Source organism: Helobdella robusta (assembly GCF_000326865.2).
Source record: "Helobdella robusta unplaced genomic scaffold HELROscaffold_46, whole genome shotgun sequence".
Lineage (NCBI taxonomy): Eukaryota > Metazoa > Annelida > Clitellata > Rhynchobdellida > Glossiphoniidae > Helobdella > Helobdella robusta.
Window position 1 is genome coordinate 879,536 of NW_008705138.1, and position 12,158 is coordinate 891,693.

The window sequence follows — 12,158 nt, forward strand, 5'->3', positions numbered from 1 at the left end:
TTTTTCTGATACAATCAGTCAGTCAGTCAGTCAGTCAGTCAGTCAGTCAGTCAGTCAGTCAGTCAGTCAGTCAGTCAGTCAGTCAGTCAGTCAGTCAGTCAGTCAGTCAGTCAGTCAGTCAGTCAGTCAGTCAGTCAGTCAATCTTATAATAAATTTGAGGTTTTATTTTGTCGGTAGGCTTAGTAGCTTAGTAGGTTTAGCATTTTTATAAATAATTTGTCAGATTGGCCAATCAAATAGCCAAACTTTTTTTATAATATTGCTAGTAATGATAGCTGTTAATGATCGAGTCGAGAAGGATCTCAATGAGCACCAGGTCAAAGAACTTAACTGAATGAAATGCAAATCAATTACATAAAAACTGAATTAAATAAAATATTTAAAAATATATGGAACTTATTAAAATGTCAAAATAAGATAACTGTAAGATTTTAAAGAATTTGTAATCAAATAACTTATAGAATTTTAAAATTCAATAAAATAACTTGATACTGATAAATAACTGCTTGTAACCTAAGTATATTCTTGTAACTTGCGTTCTCAAAAGTTAAGCGCACAACAATTTGTATTTGTATCTTCTCTCAAATCAACGCTTCTTCCTTCCTTTTATCGTTAGATTTATCGAAGATGGTTGGTTCGGCAATCTTTCGTCATCTTATAATATCCACCATTATATTCTTTTTCTTTTTATATTAATTTAACATCAAAATTTTTTCAGTCACATAGAAAGTTTTCAGCACCGAGACATGGTTCTCTTGGATTTTTGCCCAAAAAGCGTAGTAGACGTCATCGTGGAAAGGTTAAGGCTTTTCCTAAAGACGACAAGTCTAAACCAGTACATTTAACAGCGTTTTTGGGATACAAGGCCGGGATGACCCACGTCGTGCGGGAAGTTGACAGACCTGGATCAAGTTAGTGCAAAATATTTATTGTTAAAAATGCAGTCCTAGCACAATACAACGTAAACGTGATTATAACATGACCATGAAATGAATTTTTTTGCAAAATATTAAAATTAAAAGGTTAATCTTGTTATCAGTAAACTAAAAACGTATGTACGTGTATATCATGCCACGTAGACTCATCAAAACATTGTAAAATAGACCAATAATTAAATCTAAATAAATATGCAAAATTAGAGACCACAAATGAAACGATGTTAATTTTTTACTTGCACAATGTGTCATAGTTTATTTATCTTACTATCAGAGCATCAGTCAAAACATCCAATTCTCACTTAGTCCCTTAAAAAATTCAGACTTTGGGTAAAAATTCTTTACTCTTGAAAAAAATTTAGCTTTTGTATCATAATTTCAAAAATACTTTAAAAAGCACTTAAAATCAATCAATGTTTTTCTAAGTAAAATAACTGTATTTTAATTTTTTTAAACATTTAAAAAAATTTCAACTTTTGGAACTCAGTTTCATTAGAACTGAAAAGAAAATATTTAAAAAAAACGCTTAAGATCTGTCAATGTAATTGTTTTTCTCAGTAAAATTGTTATATTTTTATATTTTAAAACTAACTGAAAAAATATGTTTATTTAGCTGATTTGTGAAATCGTCGGAATGTGATTAGATAAGTTTCTAAGACGGTTTCTTATGAACAAATTTGGCAAAATAAAATATTCTAAAATAATGTCACAATGAAATTTCATTGTTTAAGTAGTATAACCATTTTGGCTCTCGGGGCAGTCACCCTTTTTTGGTATGCCACTGGCCTCGTGGGCTGCATGATATATTTTAGTGGGCCATAATTCATAATATTTGAAGCAAAGATAATTTTATCTCGTTAAGTCCATCCTATTCATGTTACTGTTTTGAATTGAATTGCTTTGAAGGCATAACACCCCAAAAATTGAAACAAAGGAAACAAAACTTGGTATTTGTTTGAGTGTATATATGTACTTTTTTATTGTATCATTATGTATGCACATTTGTGAATTATTTTATCACATTTATAAAAATATTTGGCTAGTGGTAATTATACATTGAACATGTGCGATGTTTCACGCTTTTTGGTGGTCATTAAAACTGGGAATTTGCAAAATGATATATCAGTCATTTACCGCCTGTTTACATTGGTATTTATTTTGACAATTATAGCTGTCAACTTCCCTACTGTTTTTTTCATTACCTTATTAAAAATAAATTTCCTCTCTAATTTTGTTTTTGACATGATTCATAGGCATACACAGTGCATTTAAAGATTTACTGTAAATTTTGTAAGTAATAAATGAAAAGTAGCAAAAAAATAGTTACTGCTACTTCTTGTCAAACTATTATATAAAAAGTGATTTAGAAATATTTTTCTCTTATTCAATTAACTTTTTGGAATAGGAATTTTAAGGGATGGGGAATCACTGTTTGTGATATGGGAATAATGGATAAGAATGGGGAAAACGACATATATGAGTAAAAATATAAAAATTGAATTTAATCATTGACAGTTATCTGTGTAACTCAACGTGTGTTCGTATGCGTTAACCGATAATGTAACAATAAATGCACATGCCCACACTTGATATCATTAGAAATTTTTGACTCAAAAATAGTGGTAGCTGTAGCTTTTATTTTAGCTTTAAAAGTAGCACCCTACCGAAATTGCTTCGGCACAATTAATGTAGCTGCACTAACGCTACTGAAAACGTAGTGGCTCTACAATGCTATGTTTCTCAGAAGCAAATTCAATTTACCCCTGAGTTAATAGATAAGAAAAAATTTCTAAAATCAATTATCACTTATGAGCACAAAAACATGCTATGATAAACAAATCTAACCAAGATTTAGATGTCTTTATGCTAATAACATTGACAAGTTATCTGGCACCAAAAGTATAAATCTAACCTTTTTCTGAAATTTTTGTAAATCTTTGATGACAACAGATAATGACAGTTGCAAAAATTTTGTATCATTTTACCTGTTTTGCAATTATTTTCTTCAATCTAATAATGTGTCCATTCATAATTTAGCTAATTTTATGTTTTGGTTTTTTTATTAAAGAGGTCCACAAAAAAGAAGTTGTAGAGGCAGTAACAATTTTAGAAACTCCGCCAATGATTGTTGTTGGTATTGTTGGATATATAGAAACCCCAAAAGGATTGCGAACTTTTAAAACAGTTTGGGCTGAACATCTTGGTGATGAATGCAAAAGAAGATTTTATAAAAATTGGTTTGTCAAATGTGTTGAATGTAATTTTAAAAGTTAAATTAACAGAAATTTGGTTTGTTTACTGCTTTTGCTGCTACTTGCTAAGCCAGCTGGGATGAGATATCCCTGCCCGCTGACATTTTTCAAATAATGTCATGGCTAAATGGGGACAGCAGTGATGGTGTTCATTTCCTCTCATCAGCTGATTGATGACGAGTGGCACCAGCATGTTAACTCATCCGAATCTTTTTATTTAAGGTACAGATCAAAGAAGAAGGCTTTTACTAAAGCTTCACAAAAGTGGGCTGATGAAACAGGGAAAAAGGAAATTGATAAGGATTTCAACAAAATTAAGAAGTACTGCACTGTTGTTAGAGTGCTTGCACACACTCAGGTCTTTTCAAATTTTTCAAAATTAATGTGATAATTCAATATTGCTAGCATTGTTTAATAGTTTTTGTAATAAATCTAATTGCAGATGAAGTTAATGAATAGAAGGCAAAAAAAGGCTCATATTATGGAGATTCAATTAAATGGTGGTAGCATACCCCAGAAAGTGGACTGGGCTCGTCAACACATGGAAAAAGCGGTGCCTGTCAAACAGGTGTTTGATGTAGATGAAATGGTTGACGTAATTGGAGTTACAAAAGGCAAAGGATTTAAAGGTGTAACCTCGCGTTGGCATACAAGAAAATTGCAAAGAAAAACCCATAAAGGCCTTCGTAAAGTGGCCTGTATTGGTGCATGGCATCCTTCTAGAGTATCGTTTTCAGTTGCTAGGGCTGGACAAAAAGGTTATCATCACAGAACTGAAATAAATAAAAAAATTTACAGGATTGGCACTGTAAGTTATTCTCTTTATTTTCATGTTTTCTTTGTCTAACATTGATTGAGTTTTTAAATAGGGAATCCACAAAGAAGGAGATAAATTAATAAAAAATAATGCATCGACTGAGCATGATTTGACTGAAAAGAGTATCACCCCAATGGGAGGGTTTCCTCATTATGGAGAAGTTAATCAGGACTTTGTCATGCTTAGGGGCTGTTGCATGGGGCCCAAAAAAAGAGTTATTACAATCAGAAAGGTTGTTTGTTAATATATGTAATATTAATGCATGCTTGGTGTTGTAGTTGTTTATAAATGATTAAAACATAGAAAATAGGCTACTTTGGTCCCGCAAAATTCTGACTGGCAAAAATCTGGTCTATCATTGGGTGTCAGTTGATTATGAAAATTACATTTGGGACCCAAATTTGACAATACTGCTGATTGATTTTTTCCTATTACTGAATTCAACAAGTATTATAAGGGTGATAATTTTATTTCATTTTTTTTTCAGTCTCTTTTGATTCAGACAAAACGAAAAGCGTTAGAAAAGGTGAACTTGAAGTTCATTGATACTTCTAGCAAGTTTGGACATGGAAGATTCCAAACCCATGAAGAGAAGAAATCTTTCATGGTACTTTTATATAGTTTTTTTCACACTTAGATGAAATTAATTTTTTTTTTTTTTGTTTGCAGGGCGTTCTTAAAAAAGATAACAAACAGAATTAAACTGGCACTTAAATGATATTGTGTTCGCAGCAATGTAATATATCACAAAATATTATATTAAATGTGTGGATATATTTCACGCTGCAATCAGTTATCAAGTGTTGTCTTTTTTTAACTGTCTAATAGAGCTTTGTTGCTGTGTTTTGCTCGGATGTGGAGAGTTGTTTTTTGGAATTTTGTTGACTGGGAGAGATGCGTGAATAACTTCGATCGTAAATTTATGATTTCGCGGTATAGGGTGCCATTTTTAAGCTTGAAATGAGATTCTTGGTTCCGTCTAAGCTCGGTGATACGGTGCCGGATTTGGAAGATTTTTGGCGGAATTCAAACAACGTCTATATGCGCATGGGCTCCGAAATGGTTTTACTATCTTAGAGTTTATTGGAGGCTCTCAGCCCTGGGAGAAAACCGCACTGAGTTCGCTGGCGGAAGCCGGGGGTCGGCTTTGCCGCATGATCACGCACATTTAAACTTCCATTCCTCACTACTGGGCCGATTAGGCCAGTACCCAGAGATGGGCAGTAATGTAATTCAAGTAATGAGATTACGTAATTCAAATTACATTTGTAATTAGTATCGAAATTACTTTTTAAGTAATTGCTAATTTGTCATTTAGTAATTTCATCCTTCAGGTAATTTAGTAATTCAAATTACATTTCGACTAATAAAGTTTATCTGAGTGAATAGATATACTTACACAAATTATTATATTGAAATTTTTTTCTTGAAATTCTAAAAATTTACTTGCTTAAAAATTTCAATTGCTACTTTGAAGTTTTATGGCCATATAGCCGCATCAAAGAGGTGAACTGATTATTGACGTTTCTGTTTTCTTTCTTTCCTTCTTCATTGAACGATTGAGCAAAATGTTGATCGAATGAAAGTAAATTAGGAAAAGAATACGAAAATGACATCAAAGACTATGCGAAATCAAAAGCAGTGGTGAATAGTGTCTTTCTTCAGTCAATCGTTAAATGATTGAACAGATTGTTGATAGAAAGAAAGTAACTTAAAATTGAATATAAAAATGACGTCAGAATATCAGCGCAAAGAATAATCAATGTTTAAATAACTAATAAATAACTTTTTTTCTTCATTTATTCAAAACTGGTTTCATGTAATTTAATTTCATGTAATTTAAAATTTGTAGTAGTTAGTAATTTGGCTCTTTTATTAAATGTAATTTGTGTCGGAATTACAATATTTAGAGTAATTTGTATCGAAATTACAGTGTAGTGTGTAATTTACCCATCTCTGCCAGTACCCTCATGTCTATTGACAATACTTTTTCCCATGCGAGCTTGGGCCTGCCACTTTTTCGTATGCCGCCAGTTCTTTTACTTTTTTTAAATTGCCCTCATTTGCTTTCTTCCCCGCATTCTCCACATGGTCGATCTGACAATTCATCTAACCATGACCCTTTGTTTATTATCATCACTTTGACCCTTCCTCACCGTTTCTATTCTCTGCCTTCTTAAAGTTTTCAGCCGTCAAAGCCCAAGTTTCGCACCCATACAACAGGCAACTTTACTTTTTGCTTTCTATACCTCAACCTCTGGTATACAACCAGAACTGAATTTTTCTAAATTTTCTCCATCCTACTTTTGTTCTATTCTTGACACCCTTCTCACTTAGTATATCACCTAGATAACAAAAAGACCATACTTTTTCAAATCCCAAATTTTCTAGGTGCCCAGTATCACCATTTCAACTTATATCGTTTACATACATATTCCTTGCTTTTTTGAGGTCTCCTTTCAAACCACTGCATCATTTAAGTCCATTTAGCAACGTGCTGAATATATAATACAATACCAAAATTATTTATTTTCTTACATCATTTCCACTTGCAATTTCCATATTGTTATTAAACTTTTTCGAAAATTTAATTTGAACAGAGCGTAAATTTCTTTTTTCATCAAATTGGAAATAATTGAGTCTATATTAACGGATTTATCATTAAGCAATAAAAACATGGATGGCGCATCGCCGTAATGATAAAGATTACGGTGTCTGGAATTGTTGATGCAGTGGCCAGTAGAGCCCTGCGCGGTTGGAATTTTCAAAAACCGCAACATTTGAAACCGCAACCACAGCGCCGAAAACCGCACAGCAACCGCAGCGCCGAAAACCGCCCCGCAAGAAATGAAAAACAACATTAATGGTTTTATTGACATTATAAATCACAACTATCTACATCCAAATCACTGTTACTCTTAATAAATAACATTTTGTCAATTTTGTATGGATTTAAACTGGACCGTCTCTTTTGCAGTGTATAATTGAGAGATGATCCTACCCTTTCTGACGAAACACTCGAAACTGGGATGCTGAACAGAAAAAAGGAAACTTCTCTTAGTTTGAAATATTTAATATGACTGGACCAATAATAAACAGCATCCACGTGAGGAGTCTCTTCTGCAATGTAGCTATCCAGTTCATTTATTTCCGTGTTCCGATCTTGTTTTAACACACATTTGGCTTCACATTTGTTACAACAGATAAATGATGTAGCCACGTTTTTAAAATAAATTCTGCTAAAATTTTTCCAAATTTCACTTTTAGAATTTTCTTGCGCTTTTACAAAAACATTTTTGCTTTTGGACAGCATCAATTTAATCAAAAATTCTTTATCAATTACATCTACCTGTGGATCTACTTCAACATTTTTTACCTCGGACATTTTTATAAAATAATCGATAATAAACCACGCCGTAAATAAAATAACTACTTCTTTCAAAGTAAACAGGAAAAAGAAAATGGTCGCTTCAACGGCTTCTAAAGATATTGTCAGAATTATGAAATAATACTGACTAAAAATACTTCAAAATTTTTAACGCAAAATTTATTCACTCGATATTTATTCACTCATGGTGCAAGTTAATTTGCTCGATAGGTGACGACGATTTTTTTTGTTTTGCAATTTAGATGACGTCATAAATTATTACAAATTATTTTAAAATTTAATTAGTAGTTTTTTGGATTAATTGGACATGGAAATTTTTATGGAAAAAGGAAGAAAATTTAATTAGTAGTTTTTTTTATTAATTGGACATACCTTGGAAATTTTTATGTTGTAGAACACCCGAAACAAAATCTAATTTTGCTTTGATAAGGAAGGGTGTGGAAGCGCAGAGAAGACTGGGTTGACTAGTTAGGCAGCTTCGAATAATCGGTGCCTACTCTGGTCCCTAATAGACTTAATGCGTGATTCTATGCTTATTGGCATAATTTCAGAAACGTCTTGAGTTCTCAAAAGTGGATTTGGTACGAGACTCTATGCTCGTTGGCATAGTTTCGCACGCGTACTAAAGTCACACAATTTGTTTCCAGTGTTGTTCTGACTCTTGTTGTTTTGTGTTGGTTGTGCGAAAGCCGATCAGACTCGACGGCCCAGTGAAAACAGGCCAAGGTTGTGCGAAAGCCGACCGACCGACCGACTGACTGACAGGCCCAGTGAAAACAGGCCTTGGATTCTGTGAAAACCAATCCGCCTCGCTGTTTTGTTTCTTGTGCTATTTGTCGACCTAGGGTTCTTTGCTGGATTCTATACTCATTGGTATAGTTTCACACGCAGCTTGCAATTTCCATAGGCTCCGATTTTTCTAATTTTTCCGCATTCATTTTATTTATTTCTTGGAGTTGTATCGACATCACCATCGGTTACACACGTCGAGGTTGTACGATTAAACGGCAACAAACACATCCCAAGTCGAAGACCCAACAAGAAGAAGTTCTAATTCCTGTACTCCAGTTTGTTCATTGACATTTTACATTATTATAGAGTTCATTTAGTTCAATTCCCTTTCATTTACTTCCGTCGATTAATAAAATTGTTATCGAATATTTTTCTTTACTCAGTAAAATCATATAATTCGAAAAAGCCCAGTGCCACACAGGACTGGTCGAACTCACGATAAAAATATACACAAAAATTATTTTCGGACCATAAAAAAAATTCCCTGAGAAAGATAGAGGAGGAGATTGCCTCAACACACCAGTTATAATTCATTTAGAAAATTTCCGACAATATTAAGATTTTTCAAAGACACTATATATAAAAATTATTACAATTATTACAATTTTTAAAATGTTATGGACGAACAAAAATATTTAACAAAATTTTTGCGGTCACCGCGGTTTTGATGAAAAAACCGCGCCGCGGAAAAACCGCACATTTCAAAACCGCGAACGCGTAAAACAGCATGATTTATGTACCGCAACCGCAAAATACCGTGGTGGCTCTAGTGGCCAGGTTCGAGTGTAAAGTGTGGGACAATCACATGTAAAAGTGTGGGATAGGATGTAGTGCGATGATTCACGTGTATCTATAGACTGCGTTTGTTGCAATTATAAATGAACTTCATTTGCTTGCCGTGGCGTTATATTAAATGACATTATTATTATTATTGTTGCTATTATTATTATTTATTTTTTATTATTCTTTAAAAATATCAGAATCTGCAAACGCAGAATCTATTACAGCATGCAAGGCAATTGTATAAAATGGTGGCGAAATAAATAAATAACGGAGAAAAAAATGTTTAAACATGAAAAGTATTGAAAATAAAATAAAGTAATATAGTAATGGTATAAAAAGGCATGTAAATAAAGTAATTTATTAATAGACTAAATAATGACTTAGCGAAGTGGTGGAAAAGAAAAAAGAAAACTAGATTGGGCAAATGATAAAGTTTTATTGAGTGCTATTATATTTAAGATGTCTTGTAATGAAGGTCTTTTACTGATAAGTTGATTGAGTAGCGACTTGATAGTAATGCTTGCTTGACGAGGGTTGTGTAGTAGTTTCGATCGGCGGTAGTAGAGGATGGACAACGTGGTTGTTGTTATTTTCTACTTTCTATAAATGACATATTTCTCACAGAAATATTGTCAACAGCGTAATTTTATTCACATCGATCTAACGAGATGAACAAAGCAAACAAGCAATAATAGGAAACATGTTTGAAGGAAGAAAGTTTAGCTTTTCAATGAAATGAAGCTGGCTGGGCTAATGTAGGAAATTTTTGTATGGAAAGTCAATGTAAATAAATACATTTTAAAGTGTGCGCTCCGGGGGAGGCCTATCAAACGCGACAATCTCAAATCAGTTTGGCTATACAAGACCAGAAATAAGATACAACTGCTTAAATGCAAATGCATGAAATAATCAATTTAAAAGTAATCAAAACAAATAAATTATTTAAGAAATGAATAAATTTTTATAAATAAACTATAAAATGTAAAAATTGGAAAAATTTTATGAACAATTAATTGTTCATCAAATTCCTTTAAACTACGGAAACTAAAGAATGAGGCCGGACTTTAAAGCACATTGAAAATGTGCGCGTGTTCATTCGTGGGCTATTTATAGGTGTACATTAATATATAACGTACATAGGATGTCCCATATACTTTAAAATACAAATCTGATTCTAGGAATGCACTACGTACCGAGGGGAGGGGCCACTCCGGGCCTCCGATTCAATTTTATAATAATAATTTCATTAATAGGTTTATTGATATAATTTTATGCTTTCATTTTTTTATTATATTTATTTATACTTAATATTTATGCACCCCAATTTCCAAAGATTCAACTAGCAAAATAAACTAGTGGTTTTAGTCCTGGGTGTTAAATGGATATGGGATGGATCTAAGAAATAAAAATTCGTCATATTCGAATCTAAATGATGAATTGAATGATGATATTGATGAAATGATGATGATCTTAATCCGGATCCAATGTGCATGCGGGCTAGTTAATTGAATATATTTCAACTCACGTTCCATCACATTCGATAAAGAAACTAAATTAATTTTAATTGTAAATTAAAACCAAAAAAATATAGTTTAAACACTGATGCATTAAATAAAAAAATTCTTATTCTCGTTAGTGTTCATGGTGATGCGTATAGGTCCTATTTCAATTATAATCATCGTCAGCGCTCATCTAAGGATATTTCAAAGTGTTACAATTCTCTGTTTTATTTTGCTTAGTCCTGTCCGTTTATTATGTCTTTGTTCTGTTCATTCTCTTTGCTTGTAAAGCCTTTCAATATTTTTTTGGTCGGTTATGATGTTGTTTTTCTTTGCTGCTTGTTAATTTGCTGTCTACTTTTGTCAATGAAGATGGTTTCACTGATTTTTAGAGATATTATTTCTTTTTTCCTTTTTGATTTTGTTTCGTCGACTTACTCCAAGATTCAAGGCATGATCCAGCCAACATTTTTTAAGTTGTGTCAAGTGAAGATGATTTCCATATTTATGAAGAAATAGTTGATATCCAAAACAATTCAAACCATATCTGAAATACTTTCTTGTGATCAGGATATAACTTGCCTCTGACATTGTTTACATTTATGACACGAATTCTTGGTTTGACAAGGTTATATCCAGTCAGAAGCATCTGCGCCTGCGAAATTGTTTTTGCTTATGTAAAAGACTCTTTGTATCCAATTTTCGGACTGTGCAATAGGCAACCTACAGAGTACAAGAGGTTTGGCTTGAAAAAAGCTAGCAAGTGTGATTGGATAAGCAACTATTGCTTATTAACCATGATAGTCATTCGGCAAAACTAAATATTGATGCCATTGATTGGACTACAAACGATGACATCTGGAGAGTTCCAATTGATGAGTGGGATACAAATTTTGCCAAAGGCATGCGTCATGCCTCATTTGGTGGCAGATAAATCTGAGGTTTTTTTGGTTGAATTGCGAGAAAGTGACTTTGTCCCCAAGTTCAGCAACATGTGAAAGAGCTTTTTCAGCTGGTGGACAGTTTGTCAATGTTAAAAGGAAAAAAATAAAGCCAGATGTTTTTGACAATCTCTTATTTATAAAGATTAACCGTGATAAAATGGCAACAAAAAATGGGTTCTTTCGAAAAATAAAAGTGAAGTTGATGATGAATCTGATGAAGATAATACAAGTAGTACAAGAATAAATTAAAATGTCGAGCCTAGGCTGATACATCAAAAATGACATAATTTTTTAAATTTTTTGTTCAAGCATTTAATTTATTGTCTATTTTTTTACTTTTTGTCAGTAAAACTTGTGTTTCATTGTCAGTTAAACGGTGCTTGTTAAACAGGTTTTGATTTTAGAAAACTTTTCAATCTCTTTTGTTCTTTTAAATATTCATAATTTTTTTCTGAAAGTTGAAACGTGATCTCGTTATTGTATTATTATCGTTATTTTTTGTGGCGTCTCGTTTCATTTTATTTACAAAACAAAGATGCTTACAGTGTACCATAATTCCTTTATTAAACGCGTGCTGTTCTGGTTAAACAGCTTTATGAGCCTTGGAACATTTTTTTAAGTATTTGTCTTTGGGAAAATCATGTTTGGAATGTTAATAAATACATTTAAAACTCGATCTTATCTATAACATAACATCTCTTAGCGGCGGTGCTTTGTCTTCTTTTAAATTTTTAAATTAAGCAGTGC

General features: G+C 32.6%; 2 protein-coding genes across 2 annotated transcripts; one reads left to right on the forward strand and one right to left on the reverse strand.

The window, feature by feature from the left end:
- The first annotated feature begins 616 nt into the window (after window positions 1-616).
- HELRODRAFT_114251 (hypothetical protein) lies at window positions 617-4,844 on the forward strand. Its single transcript, XM_009026319.1, has 8 exons — window positions 617-631; window positions 720-912; window positions 3,005-3,173; window positions 3,411-3,546; window positions 3,631-3,996; window positions 4,058-4,237; window positions 4,493-4,612; window positions 4,675-4,844. Exons 1-8 carry the CDS (start codon window positions 629-631, stop codon window positions 4,705-4,707), a joined length of 1,200 nt encoding a protein of 399 aa, XP_009024567.1. The 5' UTR covers window positions 617-628; the 3' UTR covers window positions 4,708-4,844.
- A 1,695-nt stretch (window positions 4,845-6,539) lies between these two features.
- On the reverse strand, window positions 6,540-7,390 carry HELRODRAFT_178187 (hypothetical protein; the record flags this gene model as incomplete). The annotated part of the gene is made up of 2 exons (XM_009026320.1): window positions 6,540-6,752; window positions 7,007-7,390. 2 exons carry the CDS (start codon window positions 7,388-7,390, stop codon window positions 6,540-6,542), a joined length of 597 nt encoding a protein of 198 aa, XP_009024568.1.
- Window positions 7,391-12,158: the final 4,768 nt, after the last annotated feature.